Source organism: Parus major, chromosome 3 (genome assembly GCF_001522545.3).
Source record: "Parus major isolate Abel chromosome 3, Parus_major1.1, whole genome shotgun sequence".
Classification (NCBI taxonomy): Eukaryota; Metazoa; Chordata; class Aves; order Passeriformes; family Paridae; genus Parus; species Parus major.
Window position 1 is genome coordinate 99376614 of NC_031770.1, and position 24801 is coordinate 99401414.

The following is a 24801-nucleotide window of genomic DNA, read 5'->3' on the forward strand; positions in this document are numbered from 1 at the left end:
TTTATATATAAATATAAATAATAGCTGATGGAAGCAGCCAGAGAGTTGTGGTCAACAGCTCTGTCCGGATGGAAGCTGGTGATGAGTGGTGTCCCTGAGGGCTCTGTCATGGGACTGGTGCTCTTCAGTATCTTTGTCAATGACACAGACGGTGGGACTGAGTACACCCTCAGCACATTTGCAGGTGACACAAACTTGAGTGGTGCAGTGGAACCAACAGAAGGAAGGGATACTATCCAGAGGGACCTGGATGAACATGAGAAAAGGGCCTGTAAGAAACTCGTGAAATTAAACAAGTTAAAATGCAAGGTGCTGCAGCTGGTTTGGGGCAATTCCAGATATGAGTACAGGCTGGGAGATGAACTCACAGAGAGCAGTCCTGTAGAGAAGGATTTGGGGGTTCTGGTGAATGAAAATCTGGACATGAGCCAAGAGTGTGTGTTTGCAGCCCAGAAAGGCAAATGTGTCCTGGGCTGCACCCAAAGCAGCGTCTAGGGAGGGATTCTGCCCCTCTGCTCTGGTGAGACCCCACCTGCAGGGCTGCATCCAGCCCTGGGGTCCCCAGCACAGGAAGGACATGGATATGTTGGAGTAAGTCCAGAGGAGGGACATAAGGGTGATCAGAGGGCTGGAGTGCCTCTCCTATGAAGACAGGCTGAGAGGGTTGGGGTTCAGCCTGGAAAAGAGTAGGCTCTGGGGAGATTTTATTGCAGCTCTTTAGTACTTAAAGGGGACTTAGAAAAAAAAGGGAGAGCAACTTTTTAATAGTGATAAGATACAGGTGAACAGTTTTACATGAAAAAAGGGGAGGTCTAGATTAGATGTGAGGATGAATTCTTTATTTCTGTAAGGATGGTGAGTTATTGGAACAGGTTGCCCAGAGAAATGGTGGATGTGCCATCCCTGGAAGTGCTTAAGGCCAGGCTGGATGGGGTCCTGAGCAACCTGATCTAGTGGAAGGTGTTCTTGCACAAGACAGGTGAGGAGGAATTAGATGATCTTTAAGGTCCCTTCCAACCCAGTCATTCTGTGCTAAATATCTGTGAGCATTCTTTGGAATAAAATGGGTCTGTTATTACTAGTGCAGGCCAGAGTTTGACCTGTGCTTCATGGCTTTGATCTGCCAGGTGGTGAATACCAGGTAGATTGTGAATTGGGACTTTGGGATAACAAAACGATGTAGTTGTCTCCCTTGCATACCCAGGTACTACAACTGGACGACAGCTGGTCCCCTTCTGCTGGCAATGCAGGCATTCCAGAAACCTTTGCCAAAGGTGAGATTGAACATGAAGGCTGGTAAGAGGAGGAGTTTTGAAATTATGCTACTGATTAAGGGAGGGTAGATTCTCTTGTTGTACAAGAGAATCTACACATCAGTAAAATCTACTCACATATAAACATTTGTCTATCCTATGTTATGGCCTAAATAAGGACTAAGTTGGGTCTGTGAATAGTGTTTGTTTGCTAGGCTAAAGTTATGACAACTATTTTGAAGTAAGAAAACTTATTTTTTACTTCATTAATATGGATTATAAACATAAATGATATTGACCCATGTTAGTCTTTGCTGTAGCTGAATACTTGGTGTTTACTTTCTGTTTTTTATGTATACATCATGCTAAATAAATATAACTAGCCTCAGTGAATAAGCTTTAAGTACTAGATGAGGAAGGCCTGAAACTTGCTTGCTCTTTGTTTCTCAGTTGGTTGTTCATAATCTAGGTAGGTAGTGCCAGATAGCTTTGAGTGTGACATGTGTTTTGGCTTATATAACTGTGCTGAAGAAGTTCAGTGCCACATGACCTGGTGGCACGTAGGTGCTCGTGACAGAAATACTGTAAATGTATACGAAGTAGTATCACTACTGTCACTATTTTGTGTCCTGTTTAATGGATTTAATGAATTTTTAAACCTAAACTTTCCTCCTGCCATTTGCAGCACTTTACATATCTTTGGAATTGTTCTGTGTGTATTCAAATGCTATCTCTGTTGCCATCACTGTGGACTAAAATTTTCTTAAAAGCCCAGATTACTCTCTGCTAATGTTTCTTAGTGCCACATTACCTTCATATGCAGTCATGTACAGCTGCATGGTACCATCCCAGTATAAAAAAAATGAGCCTAAAAATCCCAAGTGTCTGGTAAACATGGCTTGAATTTCAGAGATGTCCCAGAGCCAGATGTTTTGTGCATTACTGCAAATGTTCTAGTAATCATAAAAGGTGGGATTCATCCCATGGAGCTCAAATGCCCGCAGAAGGTACATAGTTATCCTACTCTGTATTTGTTGGGTGCTCACAAAGTGTGGTTCAGACTTTGATAGGTGCCTTTTGGGCCTTCAGTGGCAATAAAAATAATGTAAGGTAACTGCATTTTAAATTAAGCACTTTGAAGCCTGAGCCAGATGTCTTGGGTTTTGCCTAGGATGGGTAAATGGAAAGTAGTGTCATAAAATATTTTCCCATAATGTTACAGTTCTTCAGCTTTATACTTAAGTCATTATTCATATAGCTTATCAGTTGAGCAAAATCTTCTATGAGGGTGCAATTCAATGTGCTTGAGTTTTTTAATGGCTAATTTATATTCTGAATGCTGATAACTTTCTAGAGAGTTCAGTTTTAATTTAGTGGAGAAGCCAGTATTTATAGTTGGAACAATCTGTATGATTGGAAAGGTTTTACTTGCTTTATGGTACTTCTGAAACTAAAATGACTCATTTATGTTACCAGTCATCCTACTGGTTTTCATCCTGACTTCTTACCTAGAGTTTTAATTTGCTGTAGTAGTAATGAAGCTAAGGAATTGAAATCCTAAGATACTTTATAAATAAACAGTTTATGAACTGTTTGAAAATGGAAGTTTTTGCAAAAATGATTCACTGATAGTCTATAAAATACATTAAATGCACATCTAATTATAAGCATGTGAATTCCCTCCCCAATAGTCTATAGGACATCTGCCTGAAGTTGTTGCCGTGTTAGAGAATCTCCTTAGATTGTAGCCGTTGTTCTCAATGGTGTAACTCCATTCTCTGTAACTCCATCTACTCCCTGTTTTTTGTCTTTTGTTTGAAAAAACTCAACTTTATTCCTCTGTCATTTCTTTTTTTCCCTCATTTACTTTAGATAATATAGTGAAGAAAACCTATGGAAAAACTGAGGAGTCCATTGTACCACACATTATCTGAACACAGCCCCCTCTTAATTGCCAAGAGTTCTTCAGATTTTTTTGTAAAATTTTTAAAAATTGTTAATCACAATCACAGCTTTCTTCTGGTGACCTTACTTACAGTGGAAGCTATCAGCTCAGAAATAGTGGCCAAGATGTTCTAGGGTGTACCAAACCCTGTGGCCACTTTTAGCATAATATTTTCCCATTCCATCTGTTGCTTGTCTCTGAGTGAAAGAATTTAGCTCCCCTTGTTACAATGCATAAGGCTCCAGTCATTATGGATTTTGAAAGAAACTTTTCTACTGGTGTTTAGTGTGTAGAACCAATGAAAGGTAGAAAAGGTTTATAAAAGGAAACAGTTCTAACATTTTCAGTCAAATTCATAGCATGATAATTCATATACTCATAATTCATAAATTCATAAAAGCTGGTAACTTTTTTGCTTTTTTCTAAGCTGGTGATTAAATACAAACCTTGTAAAAAACTCTCTTGCATGTCAGTTTGTTACTGTTTTGCATGATGCCTCTTTCCAGAAGTAATTTTTTTTTATGTATAATTTGTACTAAATAACTTAAAAACAGCAGGTTTTCCATTCTAGATATTATACTAACATCTCTTTATGCTTTTTTTCTTCTTTGATTTCTTTTTCATTTTCCTTTTAAAAATACCATAAGTATTCATGCTTAAGTTACTTCAGAGCAGCTCTGGATACCATTAGATTTTGCTTTAGTAGTATTTATGGTCCACAGACAGTATGTTTACTTTTATTCTATTTATTATCAGTTAAAATTGTGTGTTTGACACTTTTTCATTTACGTATGTCAGGTTGTCCTTTATTTTGGGCCTTTTTTATGTTACCATCCATTTGTCACAGGCAACTGTGGAATCTATAATGAGGGACAAGATGCCCAAGAAAGGTGGAAGATGGTGGTTTTCATGGCGAGGGAGGAACAGCACTATTAAAGAGGTAAGTTGAAGAAGCAAGCAGAGTTTCCTTCTAGTTGCAGTGGGAAGGCTGGGCATCTGTATATTCATCTGTCAGAACTTTACTTCAGAGAGTAACTTGGTACTCAGTTTGACTGAGGATATATACATTAAACATGGTCTGAAGTCTGGTTTGTTTTGACTTCAGAAATCTTTGGATCGGACCCTATCTGAAGCTTTTGCCTGGAGAGTTTTGGTTGTGCATTAGTTTTCGTTACATAGATCTGAGGCAGTAGTATCTGTTTAATGTTTTAATGTTTTAAATCTCTGATTGGAAGCCTAGAATCAGAGAGTTGTGCCACTAATTTAAAGTTTTCACGCAGATTACCTGCCTTTCTGCAGCTTTCTTTTGATGGTCGAAGAGCAGACAAATTTATGAGTAGCGTGAGCTGTAAAACTCAGCAAAATCTAAGATGGCAAGCTGATTATATCTATTGGTTTGAAAGTATTTTTGAGTTTCTTTTCAGAGCATTAGAAGTTGGTGATAACAATCTTAAAGTAATTAGAACATTAGAAAAGTGAAAAAATAAAGCTTTATATGAAATATTGTTGTAAAACTTCTTCATATTAATTTGTGTTACTGAAGCATTAGTACTTGAGGGGAGAAAATGACTTCTAATACAATTACATGGTTGTGCCTCAGTCAAGAACTTCTTTAACTTTTCATGAAGTAACCATTGTACTGATGTGTGGGTACAGGTTTCAGAGCATGAGATTTTTAGTTTTTCCATTTTATAGTTGTTTGAAGTTCTTAGGATTTTCTCTGGAAGCATTTGGTTGTCTCTTGAGCTGTGGCAACTTTATGGAACTACATCAAGCAGTTTCACTGTTTAAAAATCTCGTAGAATGACTTTGATAGTGTTCAGCATCTACTCAAGATTAAAGCAATTTAGAAAGTTTTACTGAATTAATGATCTTAATGATTCTATGAAAAGTAATTTATGTATTTTTTTTCCTTCTCCCAAGTCATACTTTGTTTTCTCAGGTGAAATTTAGCTATTTGAGGTGTATGAACTGGGTAGCTATGGAGCTGATCCCAGAATTTTAAGAGTACTAGATGTTAAACCTGGTATTTCTGTATTTTTTTCCTTGCAAAACTAAATCTTAATTACTCTTCTGAGTTTTATAGTTGCAGTTTTTAGTTCTTTGTACTGCCTTTATCCTTTAAGGTTTTTATTTTGCCTACAAGCAAAAGAGACAAACAGGTTGTTGATTTTTACCAAATCTGCAGGATTTGATTTTCTAAAAGCATCTGCTTTCTGCTCAAGAGGAGATGCACAACTACTCATACTTGTATTTTTACAGGAAACAAAGCCAGAGCAAGGTATGAGTGAGAGTGGACTTACAGAAGACTCTTCACAGATGAGCAGGGCAAACAGGTACCCCCCAAATCATCTGTACCTGAAAAAAGCAAGAGTAACCATTTAAAAATCAAAGTGCATTACTTCAACTATTTGAACAAAGAAATATTGTGCCAGTGAAATACTTTTAATTTGTTACTCCTTGCACTACGTAAATGGAAATAGGAGGTCTCTACCCATGGCAGGGCTGCAGACCTTGTGAGTGCACTCGGGCATTTCTGTGGTTTGGCTAGCAGCTCTGGGACACACAATCCAGCCCCTTGGAAACAAACTGTAATTGGAGCAGTTCTCCAAAGATACATGCATTTCTCTAGAGTTTTATGGGAACATCATAGATGAACCCAAGCTGTTGTCAGATCCCAGTGCTTATTTTTTTTAATTTAGATTTATGGCCTGACAAATTAATTGGTTCCTGCATATTTTGGAAAGTTAAGAGACTTTCCAGAGTGTTTTTCACAGGCAATAGTAATGGTTTTCTCTTAGTTCTTTCCAGGATTGCAGAAGTCTCTTCCTTCTTGTTCTCCTAATGAATCACACTGTGTAGCTAGAATCTCACCTTGGAGGGTTCCATAACATGAGTTGTAGCTTGCTTTGGAGTGATGAATTAGCCAGAGACAGCTCTCCTGCCTTGTCCCTTTTCCATGCATATAGATCCTAATGTAAAGACATCTTGTTTGTGCTGGCTGCAGTTACAGCTGAAAAGGGCCAGATTCAAATATGCTTTATGCTCATTAAGTGAGATTCAGGGCTCACCCTTCTGAAACAAAGAGCTCTCATTCTTTCTGGTGGTCAGCAGTTTCAGTCCAGGAAAATCTGATGGAAGGAGGATTCCTCGTTCTGTAGGAGATTAGCTGTTGTCTCTGTTGCTTCTCTGAGACTGAGAACAAGAGTAAATTGGAAAGACTGATTTTCTTTTTGAGGATGACAAGTAGCATATAGGTCTGCTTCTTACATGGTTGTTTAAAGTGGGATTAAGAATTTAAGCAGACTAGATTCTGAAATTGGAGTTCTTTGTTTAAATTTTAACTGGCCACAGAAATCTCTCATTAAAAATTTATTATTTGCAAGCAAAATGTGGCAAGTGGGATGTTGAGTAAAGCTTTTGAGATCACGTGTCACAAAGGATAAGATAGGCTTTTAAATGTTCGTAGTCATGACATGCAGTACCTTGATACTGGGTCAAGACTTCCCAACATCAAACAAAATGCAGATGTGATTGAAATAAAAGACCAAATACTGATTGTTTTAAAGATTAGATTTGTAGGATCTGAAAGAGTTTTAACTTACACCTAGAGTGATAGATTTTTTTACTGTAGGAAAACTTCCTTCCTGAGAAAGAAGAATACCTTTAACAAATTTCTAACAAATGGTTGTAGCAGAACAAAAGTAATTATTCCAATGTGTATTTAAACAAAATACTATGAGGGAGCTCAGGTTTTATGACTTTTCATCATTGTATTCTGAACAGGGTAATCCTGAAAGTCCTGGAAAAGAATAATTCAGTTATCTGAAGTTGCTCATTGAAAGAAAAGACGTTATTTTGTATATTAAAACCTCCACAACCTGCATTTTTTTAAAATGAATTTTTAAATTCTTTGGGAGAGAAGAGGGAAAGAGAAAGCCAGCATTGCAAGTGTCTTCGTTCTTTTGAGAACGGAGGATTTTTTTTTTGTAGTTATAGTATGTAATGGGTATTATTTTTTATCATATGAGATTTGAGTTAATACAGTAGACTAATTTATATTCATTACATTTAAATAATGAAAACTGTTGTTATTGCCATTCACTTGCCTATAGCAATCCAAGTTTGAATAATGGGGAATGTGTGAATGAAAGTTTGGTTTTTCATTGATATATTAAAACTCATGATATGAATGACCTCCTGTGAGACAGTACATGGTAGCAGAGAATCAATGACTTATTTGGTGAGTCACTGTTAATGCATTTTTAATGGATACTGAGATGCATTTACAGACACGATAACATCATTTTCTCTGTGTGCAATGTTCCAGAATAAAAGATGAATCTTCTTCAAGCGATGAAGACCCTCAAGCTGCCAAACAAAACCTCGGGTCATTACAAACCAACTCCAGTCATCTCTCATTATTGTCTGGAGTCAGTTACAAAAAATCACTTCGACTCACTTCTGACCAGCTTGTGAGTTAATTTTACATCCTTGTCCTGAAATGTCATTTCTAATAAAACAGGAACCTTTACTGTTATTCAGGCTTCAAAGCTTAATTAGCTCTTATATTTTGCATTTAATTCTCTCTTGTTATATTTTTCAAAGAAGCCTTTTCCCTTCTCTTTTCTGTATTAAACATGAATTTTGTTCCTTGCAGCAAGTGCTGGGGTTTGGAGATGGGATCTCATTTAGAAAAATATCAAAATTAAATTACCAAGTGTGTATTTGTCTCCTGAGTAAGTGTATTGGAACTACAGCCTTTCTTGTAGTATGTGAAATGTGTGTGTATTAACAGGCCTCTCTTCTTTCTCCTTCCTCTCTTTTCCTTTTCTCTCATTTATAGGCAGATAATCACATTTTGTATAAATGCAGTTTTCTGTTAGTAACTTCTGAAAGAGCTGCTTGTGTATTTATAAGGAAGCCAGGCTATTGATTTTTTTGGAACTTATTAATTTATTTGAAGCCAGTTCTCTTCCTCTGTAACAGAGGTGTTTTGACTAATGATGACAAAACTGTTGCAGTTTTGTGTTCTGTACATTTCAATTTGATCTGGAAAAATGGGCTACAAGTTAAGAAATACTTCTTGTCATCTTAGGTACAGATAATTAATTTTCTGAAGGAAATCCATATGAGGCATACAGCATTTAACAACCCATCACTCACTGCCTGGATAATTTGTAAGAAATACAGAGTTTTTCCCAAAAGACAGATGAGATGTGTTGGTTATTTTCTGTTGCAAAGAGAAAGCAGGGGTTATACAAATAAATTGGGATTTTTCAGTTTCAGAAACCTTGCAGAAATTAACTGAAGTTAAAACTGCTCTTAAATTGGTTTCTTGATGAAGCAGTGGGTGAGATTCATCAGTTATCCATGAGTTCTGTATTCTCACCTCCTTTTCACTTTTTAGCTAATTGAAGAGTTGCAATGAAAGATAATGAAGAAAAAGATATACTAAGAGTATTAAATTCCTGAAGGTCTTGGGAAAATGAACAACTAGGTTCTCAAATAGAATCAAATCAGTAGCCTCTTGTCCCACATGTCACAAAGTGGCACAGGAGACAGTGTAGGGCAGCAAAGTGGGAGAGTTAAGGATAGTTAGTGTAGGCTGAAGGATAATAGTTCATGTGGTATAAGAGGTTGATTATTGTACAAAGGAGGTGTAATACTGTAGGACACAAATCCCCCTAGAAAAGGTCTTGATTAGAGTTTATGGAACTTTTTCTTACTCACATTTCTCTGCATATGCATCTGGCTTTCAGAATGGGGAGTGCCCATAGATGGTGCCTATTCCATCATCTGTTACTGTTTATGTAAACATTTGGGTTGTTTTTTTTTTTTTTTTAAAATTTATCTCATTGTGAAACAGAACTTTTTTGTTTATTTGTTTTGTTCTTTTCTATAAATCAATGCCTAATATACACCACACAGAGTAAGCCTATGCTGTTATTTAGAATACCTCTACTGAAAGGAATAAAATTCAGTGTGACCAAATTGGGTTGACTGGTTGGATGCCAGGTGCCCAGCCAAGCCACTCTGTCACTCCCCTTCTCAGTGGGATGGGGGAGAGAACATAAGGTGGATCAGCAAAGAGAAAAACAAGTGTATTCTCTACTTCCCACCAGTGAGGGATGCTCAGCCACTTCCCAGAAAGCAGGGCTTCAGCTCCCTCCGGTTGGCAAACATCATAAAATAACAAATACCCCCCTTTCCTGTCCTTTCCTTAACTTTTATATCCGAGCTGATGTCGTATGTATTACCGTACAATTAATAATTGTATTTGTCCTGGTTTAGGGCAAATCTGGGAGAAAACCTCTGAATGGGGTCCTTCCAGAAGGCAAATTCAAGTGGCCCCTCCCCCAACTGGTTTGAGAAAAAGATTTCCTTGGAGAAAAGTGGAAAAAAAATGTTTATTTAACAGAAATTGAATACTATTAAACAATAAAATCTCTCTCTCTTTGAAGGGATGGCAAATACAGAAAAGTCCTTTTCATGTGGTGTAGCTCAGCTTGTTCAGGCTCTTATCAGTCCCTCAGGTGCTGGAAAGTGCCAAGGCCCAGGCCCTGGTAGGCCACAGGTGTGAGCTCCCGGGGGTTTTCAGCCCAGAGCAGGTTTGAACAGATCCAAGGAAAAAACAGTCCAGGAACTTCTCTGCCTCAGCTAGCTAAAAACTAACTAAAAGCAAAGGAGAGCTCTGTCCTGCTGTCTGTCCATGCTGCAGATAGCACAGTCTGGAGCAACATGCAGGGGAGTGAGTGCTGTTTCTGCAAACAAACTGCAGCTTCTTTCCCTCTTCACTCTTGGAACCAGTCTTAAAGGTGCAGAACTTAATATGTAACATAAACAGAACAGATGACTGGGGATACAACAAGCATCATAAAGTCACCCCAGAACCATATGGAATATCCCTTGGTTAATTTGGATTATCTGGCCTGGTTGTGTCCCCTCCCAGGATCCTGCCCCTTGATGGAGGAGGAATGTTGGAGAGGCAGAGCTGGTGCTGTGCCAGTGCTGCTCAGCAGCACCCAAAACTCCAATGTGTTACCAACACCTTTCCAGCTGCCAGTGCAAAGCATAGACTGCGAAGGCTGCTGTAGGGAAATGAACTCCAGACCTAATATTATTTCCACCCCTTATTCCATACTGTTTGTATCATACTCAATTCCCATACATATCTTGTAACTGTTCATTGTATTTATTTCTCATTTCTGAAATCCCTCTTTACCCACAGATACCATTTAACTACATTCTTAAACCATTTCTATACCAAACATACATTTTATTAACTACTCTCCCACCCTTCCATAGATAAATATTATATATTACTTTCCCATTTCTTGGGCTTCCTCCACCCCTCCAGATTTGTGTCTTGGGCTCTATTGCATCAGGATGGATGGTCAGGACAGGAAAGCAGCACACCTGATTGTTGGGCACCAACACTGGCCTGGCTGGGGTCATCATCACATTCCCCTTGCTCCTTGCAAAATCCATTCCTCATCAGTTCATGTCATTCCTGCTACTTTGCTTCCTGCAGCATACAATTTACACCACAGATTACTTTTCCCCCCAAGGTTAAATCTCTCTGAGGCACGTACTGGGTCTCCCTTGTGCATTACCCCCCAAATACACCCTGATCTTTGGGCAAAAACAATCCTACAACTGGGTTTGACTTTATGGGAGGAGAAATCCCATCAGCTTTTTTATAACACACCAAGGCAGTGATCATGTGCAGCTTTTATACTCTGTCCATTTCACATGCTCAGTTTTTTGACCAGTGTGCTGATAATGTCTTGCAGAAAAGCTTAAAGCTCAAGAATGGCCCCAATGATGTGACCTTTAGTGTTACAACCCAGTACCAAGGCACTTGCCGCTGTGAGGGCACCATTTACCTATGGAATTGGGATGATAAAGTTGTTATTTCTGATATTGATGGAACAATCACACGGTGAGTTCATGAACAGGCAAAGACACTATATGCAAGGATTTTTCCCTTTAGTTTAAAGGAAAACATAACAGGGAAATGTTAATCACAGAATCTTCATATACCAGTGTTTTGGGAGGTTTTGTTTCTTGTTTTTGGTGTTTTGCTTTGTTTTTATTTTAAATTTGGCTTTCAAACAATACAACGTTTAGCTGAATTTTTAATTTAATAGACATATGCCATATGTGCCCATTATTTGTCACCTGTTGGTGTTTTGTGGTAGTATTTACAGTAGTATTGGAGGACCTTCTGCAAAATCCTAACCTTTGTGTTGCATCACACATATGAAATAAGGAGCAATTAAAAGTAGCTAAATATGAAGGAGTAATTAAAAAGAAGAAACTTGTGAAATTAGCTTTAAGTGGCTTTCCTGGGCATTCCAGTGATAGGCATTATTACTTGGAAGACCAGACTCCAAAATCAATGTCAGAACTAGAATCTGATGGAAAGTTTCAGATTAGCACTTTGGGTAAAACTCATGATTTTGGAGTGACCAAAATGATTCACCGACTTGCTGGTTTCTATTTATTTAGTGTATTTAATGCTGGGAAAAATAATTGTGTGTGGAACAGGGAAAGCATGAAATAAAAATGCAAGCATTGTCTTTTGAAGTGAATGTTTAATTTGTTTCAAAATTACTTTCTTTGAAAATCAAACTTCGCTATATCTAATTAAGAAAAAGAACAAGGAAAAATAATTTTCAAGAGCAATATGAGGGAAATTAAAATACTTGATTTAAACTGAAACTCTCTTCTTTCTTGTGATTTATCCATTGTATGTCAAACTTCTCATTTGGTGCTAATGTAAATTAGCATCTCTCTCCACTTTGCTTTCTTAAGCTTCAATAAAGTGTGTAGGATCTAGTCTCTCTGCTATTGATCTGCCCAGAGATACCGAATCACTTCACCTTACAATGCCAATGAAATCCATTCTAAGCCACTGCACAATATTTCTTCCTCTAAGATGGAAGTTATTCAGGGTGTGGGACTTCTTGCTGTGTATCTCTACAATGCTTAGTCAAGCAAGATGCTCATTTGCACTATTCATTATTATAGCGTAAATAATTTTCTCACATATAAAGCAGGAAATACATTGAAGCCAGAATGAATATTTCTTATTAGTTTATACCTGACCAACTCCTGGCTTAATGTGGAGAAGTTAGTTGGAAGTAAGCTAGAATGTGACTCGCTTCATAATTTCAATTTCCCATAAACTTCAATTATGGGTAGGTTTGGTTAATTTAGAAAACATTTAACATAAACCTCAAAAAATATGCTTAGCACTGGTGGTCTTGGCACCAGAGGCCCCATTGATGACCTGTGTGCTGTGACTCCCATATTACCTTTTGGGGTACAAGCTTATCCATGTTGGGACACAGCAGTAATTTAAAGAGTAGTCCCTTACAGAATACCTTATTTTCATTTGCAGCTACCCAAGTAAGTTAGTGGAATTTGTATTAGACTTGACTGTTACTATAACTGTGGGGTTTTTTTCAGTTCAGTTATATTATTTTTCCTTTATTCAGGTCAGATACTTTAGGTCATATTTTGCCAACTCTTGGCAAAGATTGGACACACCAAGGGATTGCGAAGTTGTACCATAAAGTGAGCCAGTGAGTATTCAGTAAATCTGTTCATGCATCTGTGACTTCTTTGTGTTTATTCATTTGTGTGTAAAAATTTAAATTTCTCCAGGCTTCCCTTAACCTATAAGAGTGACAATTTCATCAATATCTTGTCGCTTCAGTGATGCTTACAGAGTGTAAACATCTCCTGCACGATATCCAGAGCAAAAGCTGCTTTGTGATAACAAAAGCAAAAGCTCCCTATTTGTGAGTGGTGATTGCTCTTCCAACCATCCCAAACAGATACAGACAGTTCCCAAAACTGCAGTAATTTGAATGAGTTATACAGTTGTAGCAAGTGGAGCTTTCTTGAAAACTGGGAATTGCAGGAGTGCTAATTCCTAAGATGGTAATTCACCTTCCTTTCACTCCTTGTTGAGAAGACTGTGAAATGCATGAAGACTCTGTATCCCAGAGTGGTCACTGTAGTTGGAATTCTTCTTGCTGAACTTGTCTTACTTGGAATTGTGCAGGGTTGGAACCCAAGACATATGGACTGAATCTGTTTGGGGGGGTTCCCTTTCTTTCCAATGAGTAGAAAGGTATTTCAGTGAAACAGCTTTGATTTAAACTGTCTAAACATCAGGCTTCTAGTCAAGCAAGATAAATCTCATCCTTAAAGCACAGCATAATGTTTTGATCTTGACTAGAAATCTATCCATTTTGGATACTCACTGCTAATATTATTGTTGTTTTATTTGTTGTATAAATAACGAGCTTCAAAGACATTGATTATGATCTTCTGCTGATTGTATAATATTTATTTTATTTTGGTATGTAAGTGTTGCTAATCTTGTTAAATTACAAGGTTAGGAAGGATCAGTTTTAAAATATTTCTGTCATTGGTTAATTTTGAGAGCAGGTGATAAGTAAAAGTTGCTTAAAATGCAATTTAAGGTTATTGAAAGTCAGTAAGGACCATGCTGTGAAGGGCTTAAGGAAAAGGCTTTAACCTGGCAACATCAGTGCTTTAGCTGCTGTATTAACAGACCTGCACTGATGTCTGCTGGTCCAAGGTAATAAATATCTTCCATGCCACTGGAGCAGATAAAGGACTTGGATTCATCATGTTTACTTGTGGCTTTTGCATCCTATGTAATTCTTGGAGAAAGATGGGCATCTTCAGAGCATAGCTCAATATACCTGGTATCTAAGCATGTTCAGAAAAAAATATTTTTTCCCCATTAGCTCTTGAAGAAGTATCAGGAAACAGTATATCAGCTATGCTTTAGGTCAGTTAATGTTGTTAATATTATATCCAGGTATGACCTAGAGCAATTTATTCTAAAACAATGGTGATGTTTCTTCTGATGAATATGAGCAGGAGAGGAGCAATTAGACTGTACCAGCTCATGTGTGTTGATGTGTGGAAATGCCTTTAGGTGAGCAAGGCTAGTGCAAAAGTACAGGTGTACTGTTGGTTCCCTGCATACATTTTGGAATGTAGTCAAGCCTTTTTGTACACCAGAAGATCAGAGGCAGTGTATGGGGATTTTTGTAGTTACCCATTGAGAGAAGAAAAGGAAATCAGATGAAGTATCCGATTTTGAATTTTTACAAGGAGGATTAGTGATTGCTGTTTTCTTCTGCTGCAAGAATGTCAGCTTTTCTTATATATTTAAATTACCATAAATGTTTGAAGAGCCTCTGGTACACATCACAACTCTCCTCTTAGTTAATCTGGTTTGTTCTGTGTACTAGAGTTATGCTAAGGTTCATTTATTGCTTTTTGTTTTATATGGGTGATGAATTTTAAATTATGGATGTTGGAATCTAAATTATGCCAGAGACACTTGTCTGTGCATTAGACATAGTCCTGTTCACAGAAAGGACTGGACAGCTTGGGAATTCACATGCCGAGTTCTGTGTATAACCTCTGCATTACGTTTGGTGAAAATGTTAATTAATTTTTTTAATTGCAGTTGTTATTTCTGTGCCTGCCAGCATTATCAGTTGTTAGGGCTTTGATGATCATAAACATAGGGGAAAAAATAGATTTGACTCATGTTGGTTTTCAAATTACTGAGTTAATTATGTCGTGGCTAGATATTACAGCTGAACACCATATAAATGCTTAATAGTTAGAGCTAATGACCATGCATGCACTGAATACACTATTTATTTTACAAAAAGTAATTTTTTAACAGGAATTGGCAAGTAAGCTGCTATTAAGCTGAGCTAATATCAGATAGGATTCTGTTCTATCATTAACAGAATCAAAGGCAACCTGTGACGTATGCCAAAACTTTCATTTCAGTGTCAAGTTAAAGATTACTTCTCATACTGTGTTTTGAAGCTCAAGTTGTTCCAGCTTGAGGAAATATGTTACTGCTGCACATTTTTTTTGCAGAGGCCTGAGAGGCAGGAATGAAACACTGTTAATACAACTAAGGCCAATATACCATTGTCTGCTTTATGCCAAGTGTTTTCCTCTTCGCAGATGTCTTTTTAGTTAATTTTAAGGACAGTGGTTCCACCACACAGGGGTGGAAAGGTAACCATAAGGACTACATGTCCTGAGAGGAGGAGAGAAAAATGATTACTCTTTCAGTGTAATCACTAAATGCACCAGGGCTAGGTGGGTTTCAATTATCCAGTTCCTGGTATAAATGTTTTTACTCCTTTTAAATTAAGTCTGGGTTAAACATAAGGCTGTTTAACAGCCAGGATTTGATTCATGTAAAAGTAACCCCTAAAATTATTAATATCTAAACACCTGCTTTATTTTTACAGTAATTTCTTCTTTTACATTTGCTCACAGAAATGGATATAAATTTTTGTACTGCTCAGCACGAGCTATCGGAATGGCAGGCATGACCAGAGGATACTTGCACTGGGTCAATGAAAGAGGAACTGTGCTGCCTCAGGGGCCAGTTTTGCTGAGTCCAAGCAGCCTATTCTCAGCTCTTCACAGGTAATGCAATTTTTTTTGTAATTGCTTTTACAGAGAAGGAAACTCTGAGGTTGGTGGAGGCTGAATTATAAGCTTTTTAAAAATACTTGAAATAATTCCTAATTTATTATTTTTTTACATATTGGTGCAAAATTTAATTAAGAAGAAATTTTGTTAAAAAAAGACCAAAATTCAGTAGTTACTCAATATCTGTTTTTTGCCTAGTTTATATCTTAGATGTATATTAAGTCACAGCTGTGTTCACTGTTTACCAGTAGGTACTGCTTGGTGACTTCATGTGTTTAACATTGTGTGTTCATATTTAGCTGTGGGAGAAATGTGGATGTTTTCATAGCAATTCCTCTTGTCTTTACCTGTAACGTGTTCCACTTGGCAGAAGTATATTTTTGTGAAAGGTTATTTCTTGGTGGGTTTTGAAGAAATTCATATGAAAATGGAATGAACTTTTTGTATGACTGACTGCACTGTGGGATTCTGTGAAGACAATGTTATCTTTTCTAGGTGATGAACTGTGGTGAGTGAATAATAACAGCACAGAATATGAATATCTTACTTTCTGCCTAATTCAGCAAAGCATGTCAAGTGATTACTGAAAATATTTTAAGCTGTTAAAAGCTGCTGTGACAGGATGTATTTCATTAGAATTTTTAATAGAAGGTTGTTCAGATGTTCTCCTGATTGAGTGACATGCTACAGGCCGTCTTACCAGTCATGTTCTAAATATAAGAAACCATGGAAGTATTACAGTGCGCTTTTCAGACTTATTAAGTAATAGATGCAATGAAAGGTAGCTACTGTTATTTTACGCTCCTTGTATCTAGAAATACATTTAAATGATACTCCTTTTTGTTTAGACTAAGTAATGCCCATCTTTCAGTGTACAGTATTGTAACTGCTGAGGTGTGCAGGCAATAAATGACTTCACTCTTTTATCCATATATTTAATCCTTGTAGTTTTGCGATCAGATGTGTGTGAGACTGAGGAAAGGTGGTTTTATTAATCTTTTGCACATTCTCAGACGTGGATTTATACATGGATCTGCTGTTCCAAAGGGCTGCTGTACTCCTATGAAGCTTCTGTACTATTCACATCTTCCTTGACATATGTGTTGGTGCTAGGATCTTGGATTCTGAGCTTCTTAAGTGCTTTTGTGTCATGCTGGCATCTTCCTATGTTATGGGAACTCCAGACTCTGCCACCTGTTCAGTCCTCTTGCCAAGAGAAGCTGTTGTGAAAGGGCTTTTGCCCAGAGATGAGATAACTCCTCTGTTCATTAATGAATTCTCTATTCTGTAAGGAGCAGCTGAAGAGAAATAGAAGATTCCTTTATTCCTTAACTTTTGCTAATCTGCAGTAGTGGAGAACCTGACTGTAATTCTCTCTTAACAGGCTGAGGTGCTTCTAGCACATATGGTGATTGCAATCCTTTTAAAAATATATTTTTTTAAAAAAGCACCATAAACAGTGAGGGCTAATATAATCCATGAATCATTCTGCAGTTCTCAGGAGGCACTTTACTTGATAAGAGTTTATGCCTCATAAGGATTGATTTAGCAGCTGCTCCCTGTAATCTGCTATCTTTGCTCAGTAGCCATCATTGTAATGTAGGTTTCAATAGAAATTACCTTGTTTTGGAGGATTTATTTACTGTGCCCATTATGTAAGCTTTGGGAATTCTGATTTGTCTTTATGAGCAATATGAGTTCTAAATGATTTATTTAGAAGGGAGAAGGGTGAATGCTATGCAGTAGTATCTAGCTAGGTGAAAATGTTAAATAAAGAATATAAAATGGTTTGTGGTTATTTCATGGGTACTTATTGAAATCCCCTTTTTATCATTTCAGGGAGGTCATTGAAAAGAAGCCAGAAAAATTTAAAGTTCAGTGTTTGACTGATATCAAAAATTTGTTTTATCCTAACACAGAACCCTTTTATGCTGCTTTTGGAAACAGACCTGCTGTAAGTAATAGCTGAATTCATTTCTATTGCAGAGAACAGAAATGTTACTGTTATTTCATGGTTCTGTTGTATTAGAACCTAGAAGCTATAAATGATAGTTAGGAACGTTTTATTAGGCCCTGTACAAAAGAGGTTATTAAGGTTCTTCCTCAAAAATGTCATGATGTAGGATTCAGAGATGGAAGAGCAGCAAAACAACTATGTTATATCTGCATAAATTATCAGTTAAGCTTATGTAGAAACAGAGGTCTCATTTTAATCTACATAAATACAGTTTTAGTGAGATACCTGTGGGCAGACAGAAAATATTTCAGATTAATATTGGTAGGACTTACACTTCAAACTCTAAGTAAACTCAAAAGACCTTGAATTGTCCTACTGAAGTCAAAAGATTCTACTTGGTACCCAAAGTGATACATTGGACATAGAAAAGGAAAGACAGATCTCTGACATGCATTGGAAGACTGGATATTTGGGCTATAGAAGGCTTCTGCTCTCGCCCTGGGCCAAAGAGTGCTGTTATCTCAGCAGAGGAAACTGTCTCATGGGCTTGGGCTGAGAGGGATCCCTGGCAATCCCTTCTTTAAAAGCATTATGAGGTCCTCACTTATCCCTCTGCTGTATTGAATTGTTACATTATAGGCAGCTTAGTTTTTATTACCAGGGCAGCTTTAAACATGTGATTATGAAATAACATTGAAAAAACTTCTGTGATGCTGTATTATGGATAATAACTACCCCTAGTTCCATTTTTTTGAACCTTGGGGAAACATGCATTAAAATAATTATTTTATTTCAGTAAAATTTCAAGTAAAATAGTAAGTTACTGTATCTAAAGTAATTACTGGTAGCTCATTCCCATGCTTGGTGCCAGAGTGCAGGCTTTAGGTGTGTGATGTGCCATGGGCTTTGTATAGCTCAGGATCACAGCTTTCTCAATTTTCTGCTCTGGGTTTTCTATTCTTTTTCTGGTGGTGTTTTTTTTCTATTTGTTTGTTGGGGTTTTTTTGGGTTTTTTTTTGTTGATTGATTAGGTTTTTTGTTTGATTTGTTTTTTCCAAGAACAAACTCAGGGTAATTTCTGTACACATGGGTGTTACAGGTATAGACAGTGCGTGGACTGCCATGATGTTAAATTCTTGAAGTGACTGCTCCTCCCTTTTGTTTAGTTACTTTATTTTTTTTTTTAAATAAAAATAAAATTTTTGATTTCATTAGCATTCTAATTTTTCAACATCTTGGCTTTTAAAACCATGATTTAGATTAGAAAAATTGAAATTGTTTTTGCTCTGATCTTTTGAGAGATATTTTCGACTTTGGTTTTGTCAAACTTTTCTTCAGAACAGGTCAAAATTTCTTTATTGTTTCCCTTAACAATCTGAATTTCTTAGAATTCTTAATTCTGACTTCTAATTGTACTTCCCATAACTGTATCTGCATTACCTGCTAGGCCTCACTGCTGCTGTTCTGGCATGTGTTTTTTATTTTCCCTTTTTTTCCACTTGCTCTGACATGGAGTATGGCATATGAATATGCCACAAATCTGAACTCAGGAGCTAAGTGGTTCCTTTACAATCACAATTGTGTTACAAATTTTGTGACATTGTCCTTAAAAAAAGTAATTCCTGTTTATGTGTCAGTTACCTTTTAACCTCTGTACACTCTTGTGACATACTTGGTACAATGCACACAGGACATCAAATATTCTCTGAAAGAAGAATGAAGTTACTGAAAAAATGAACATGATTTTGATTAACAGTTTAAACTGAAGCGGACAACTTCTTACCTAGCAGCAAATTGTCTGTTTCATGAACATTTCATTAGATTGACCTCATTTGTAACATATTGGAGAATTTCAGGCACACAGTAACTAGGAAAATTTAGTACTGGTTCTGTGTTAATATGTTCTTTTGTTCTGTGTAAATATGTTCTTTTGTGTAATATATTACAGAAAGATTGCACATGATTTTGAAAAGGCAGAATCATGATTTTTCTTCTTTTATATTCTTTTTAGGATGTTTATTCATACAAACAAGTGGGGGTTTCTTTAAACAGAATATTTACAGTTAACCCCAAAGGAGAACTTATACAAGAGCATGCAAAGACAAACATCTCATCGTAAGTAATCTCTTATTCCTAACACTTTATGTACTAAATTAATTTGCTGTGCTAACTTATGACTCAAGTTGCCCAAAGAACCATTCAATTTTAGTAATTAAAGATTCCTTAGAATACCTGAAACAAAACAAAAAAGATTTAGAATAAAATACAGACTTTCCCTTCAGTTATACTGACAAAAAGAAATTCTTTGTATTTAGTATAATATATTCCATCTACCTTAATCATTCATGTAAAAGATTTAGAAGTGGATGATTTAGTCTGTGTAAAAATGAGACTCACTAGTTTTCTGATGCCACCTGCCTTTCCCTGGCCTTTTCAAAGTTTCCTTTTCCTGGATCTCCTATCTAGAAGATCCAGAAAACAAAATCTGAAGAGAGCGTCAAGTGCTCCCAGCAAGATGCTTAGGCACTGGTAACCCCTAACACTGGAATGGCTTTTAGAAATGTTAAGTGTTGGTGTCCTTAATTGAAAGGGAGCCATATATGTATAAAATATGAATAATCAGTTGAGAAGGGAGCTGGTTGAGCCAAGCTGGACAGAAATGGAGAAGCAGAATGTGGTGCTTGAATATTTTAATAGACGATCTGGGTGTAAAATGGCACCTGTTTCTCACTAGGTAAGTATCATTTGTTAGAATGAACAGATTAGAATGAATTTCTTATCTTAACTGTGAATCCTTTCTGGAAGCTGGGAACCAAAATGAAATTGAGTTTTATTCCTTTGAGGAGGGTGACTTTTCCACTTTGTCCAATTGTAAATGCAGTCATGCTTTAGTGGTTGTGAACTTAAAAAAAGTTCAAAATAAGATGATCTGAAATGGTTCAGCATTCTTTTATTTTTTTTTTATTTATTTTCCAGCTATGTCAGACTCTGTGAAGTGGTAGATCACATTTTCCCTTTGCTGAAAAGAAGTCATTCTTCAGACTTCCCTTGTTCTGATACCTACAGCCAATTCACCTACTGGAGAGAGCCTCTGCCACCATTTGAAACTCAGGATGTCCATCCAGCATCATCTTAACCCCATCTCCAAATTGTTGGTCTCACCTCAAAGAATGGGTTGGCTTGTGTTGAAAGGACACTGGCTTTTGCTGTTGACAGTTCAGTTGGAATCTGTGAAGTTGTGAGCATTTGTATTCTGTTGTGAGCAAACTTAGGAATGCTTTTTCATACTTAGTCAGGTTTCCAGACAAGAGGAGTCTTTCTAGGAATAGGAGCTGTGTTTCTAAGTCCTCAAATATTTCCAGCTTCTCAAATTTTGCCATGCACTTTCATTTTATAAGGTCAATTAAAAGAGCAGTGATGTTGGAATTGCAGTTAAACACGCTGTAAGGTTGTGAAGTGATCCCATGTCTGTTCTGCATCACTGAAGCCGTCTTCTATCCTGTCAGAACCCCTTGCCAGTAAAGGAGCTGAAGGTGCTCACCATTCCTGTTATTTGGTGACACAGACAGGGATTGCAATCTGTATATCAACATTCTTCTCTCTGAAGGAGCAAATGAATTCTTCCCATCTCCCCTTGCTTAACCAACAACTGTTTGTTTAAGAGTTAATTACTGGTCTAGATCCTCAGCAGATGTAAATCAGTGTAGGTGTCAAAACCAATTGAGCTGTGTTTGATTTATTCAGTTTTGACATGGGACATTTCTGAGGAAATAAATTATGTGTAATCTAAATAGAAAGTAAATGAAATAGGATGGCCAGATTATTCCAGTCTTTCTCAGTTTGAGAACTATCATGTTTCAAGAGTATCTTTTTGGATCATGGTAAGTGTGCAAGTGGAAGATACAGGCCACTGTGGGTAGTGCCCACCTTACTGAAGGGGGTGATTTTCAGTAAACACATCTTTCCCATACACAGTGTGCTGACGTTGAAGATTTGTTACTGAGCCAGAAATAGTATGGATTTTATCAAAATGAAATAGGTTTTTTTGAAATATTATTTTGGTTAAAATGTGAATTTTGATGCTGGTGAATGATGCATCTCAGGTTTTTACTATATGTATTTTTTTGCTTTGTTTTGTATCATAAAGAATGGATACTTCTAGTGCAATTTATTCTCCTTTAAGGTAATGAAGTCTCCTCCTTTTTCTTTTTTTTTCCTTATTTATCCAGACACAAGCTGTAGATACTGTTTTTGACAGCCTTAAGATTGAACTGTGTGCAATAAAAGCAACACTGTGGATCAGTTGATAACATTTTCCAAATGGTCTGCCTTTACACAATGTGGTACTTAAAATATGGACTCCAAGTGCCCACATGCCAAATAATTTCAAATGTGTTGTAGTTAGGAAAGAAACTTGATTTTTCCTTTTGAAATATATTGAAAAGTTTAATTGCTTTCTGAAATGCTGAAAGGGGCATCCTGGGGTTCTATTTACATTGTATTTCAGTATGAGTACACTGGTGGTTCACAAGCTGTGGTCTCTGCCAGCTTGTGATCAGAGGCTATGGGTATGTGTTTTGCAGCTGTTTTTTAGTGTTTTCACTTAAGAGTTTAATAACAGGAAGGCAGAATAGTCCAGTAGAAATTTTAAGATGTAGTTATGATTGGTTATCACCCAGAAACTTGGAAATGGCTGCTCTGTATCACATTTGTTCCATCTCAACAAATTCTGGTTTTGCACGTCAAGAGTGATAGCTATATAGATAGGACAGTAACTTTCTGATAGGGATTTTCTAAGTTTTACTACTGAAGACTTTATCTGTGATGTTGGTAGGCCAGTTTATGATTTCTCTGTGCCTTCAAAAGTAATGAAAACAAGTGCAATGCTTTGCATACCTGCAGTATGCAGTGGAGAGCCCTCCCCAAGTCTTCCTTTCACACGAATATTGCTACTTCAGGCAATGTAAATGTCCACTTTGTACATACCAGGATTAGACACAAAGAAGAAGAAATGACTGTTTGACAGCCCAGAAGTGATTGTGTTCTCTTGAAAATTTAAAGGAAATACAAATATCTTTTTACTCCAAGGTGTAAGAAATATGGGGTGGATTTTCTGAAAGACAATCAGTGGGAATTGCAGATTGCCAAACTGAGATGGTTGCATCTCTAGATATAGCCACACTTTAATTATCTATTAATATTTGTCAATAATGATTGAATAAATGGGTGAATGTACTAGCTGCATCCTGTTTAAATTCAGTTTTGGTAAAGGCCTATTTCAAGCCATTTGTTATGTAAAATATATAAAATAAAACCAACCCTTCTCTTCAATGAGAGGCTGTCAGTTTTGTGGTTTTTAATAATAGTTTTAAAATCTATTTTCCCAAGATACTACACACAGCAACTCCCATTAGAAAAGATGGACCCCAAAAGCTCTCCACAAAGCCTGTGATATATTTATTTATAACTTAATAAGTAGGCAATCCAGGGTAGTTTGTTGCCTTTAGTATTTAAAACCAAATGACAGTGTGAATAAGGAACTGTTAGAATTCTGTGAGATTGTGGCCACAGTGCAGTGCTGGTACAGGTAACCCCGAGGTGCTGCAGAATCTGTCCCAGAGTTTTTAAGATTTGTTTAAACAGGGTTATGGCTGACTTGATCTAGTGTTGGTAACCATCTGCCTCAAGGCTGAAGTTGGACTGCATGACCTCCAGGGGTCCCTTCTGACCAACTTTTCTGTGATTCTGTGACATTGAGCACTTCACTTCTGGCTTGCTGCATCCCCTTTGTATCCAAAATTGAAATATAGCTGAACAGTGTCAGGAATGTGTGTTGCTGTAACTTTTATCAAAATTAATGACAAAAAAGAGACTTACATGAAAATCAAGGGTTTGACCTTCTAGAAACATCACCATACATTTCCAGAAAGTATAAGACATTTTGATTTGGTAGCTGAATAATTTTAACACATTTAAACTGCGTATATATTCTTAATTCACATAGAAGAAAAAAAAAGGTATGGTTTAAAAAATTGCTACTCTTTCTGTGAAAGAAAAAAATCAACTTTGCTTGCAGTGTAATGCTGGTTTTTGTTACAGAAAGACTATGTTAACATAAGTATGCAGACATATTAAATCACAGTATATTCTATTCATACAATACACAGAAACTAGAATATGCAGCAGTGAGGAGTGACTAATGTTTATTTTCTTGATGCTGATGACCACACCACTCTAGCTGTGTCATGGAAGGGAAAGAATGTTGTACTTGTGACATTAGTTATGCTGAAGATAAAATGTTACTGCTTTAATTTGGGGAAGGAGGAGAAAGAGGTATTGGGTATTTTTTATTTGTAGATATGGTTTGTTATTATTTCAAAGCCTATTTATATACAGTGTTTACTCTGTATATGTATGTGCTACTGCAGTTATGGAAATAGTTTTAACACTTAATTTTGATTTGCTGAATGCAAAAAAGGGTAGAAATATATATTGTAATAAAGGTGGAAATAAATTTTTTCCTGACTTTTCTGTTTTTCTGTATTATTTGATGGCCGAGTGGTTTTGCAGAACTGCTGAACCTGTAAAGCATTTTATCTCCTGTCTCCATTGCCAGTTTCTTACTGGAGCTGTCCAGTGTAACTTACATTATTTTTGCTGTTCAGCTCTGGTGTTTTACCCAAAGCCTTTTAAAACTGAAAGAGTTTACTGAGGGAGACGGGGCCAAAATCTGGGCTCTGGCTGTTTTGAGACATGGGAACAGCACCTTGGAGCCAAGAGCAACCAGGTGGAAACTGGAGCAAAGTGGAGCAGTCAGGAATCCTACCCCACCCCAGAATTTCTTGAATCTTCCTCTTGTCTAATTCCTAGTGTGACCTAAGCAAAAACTGTCGGTCTGTTTTGAATAGGGATGTTGTCACCCATGGCAGTGAGACCAGATTAGCCTGGTTTTTGGGGCTTCTCTTCTTTGACATAGGCCATCCTGCTGGGCAAAAGCCAATAACCTTTTTTCCCTCCTGTCCCTGAGAACACAGTGCTGCCTTTTGCTCCCACTGCCAGGTTTGCTGAGCAGGCTCACTGCAGTGTAGTGACACTGCCAGGCTTGTGCGTGCTGGTATGAA

General features: G+C 37.0%; 1 protein-coding gene across 5 annotated transcripts in view; it reads left to right on the forward strand.

Moving 5' to 3' along the window:
* LPIN1 (lipin 1) overlaps positions 1-24210 on the forward strand; it is a 58961-nt gene extending 34751 nt beyond the window's left edge. For 2 of the 5 annotated variants that reach the window (XM_015622125.3, XM_015622124.2), the window contains exons 11-21: positions 1184-1274; positions 3846-3923; positions 4046-4138; positions 5461-5534; positions 7529-7673; positions 10995-11143; positions 12705-12791; positions 15565-15717; positions 17563-17677; positions 19692-19795; positions 20657-24210. In XM_015622125.3, coding sequence (XP_015477611.1) covers positions 1184-1274; positions 3846-3923; positions 4046-4138; positions 5461-5534; positions 7529-7673; positions 10995-11143; positions 12705-12791; positions 15565-15717; positions 17563-17677; positions 19692-19795; positions 20657-20816 — 1249 coding nt within the window. In that variant the 3' untranslated portion in view covers positions 20817-24210. The remainder of the gene's footprint in view (positions 1-1183; positions 1275-3845; positions 3924-4045; positions 4139-5460; positions 5535-7528; positions 7674-10994; positions 11144-12704; positions 12792-15564; positions 15718-17562; positions 17678-19691; positions 19796-20656) is intronic. The other 3 variants (XM_015622120.2, XM_015622121.2, XM_015622123.2) reach the window with 3 other exon arrangements.
* Positions 24211-24801: the final 591 nt, after the last annotated feature.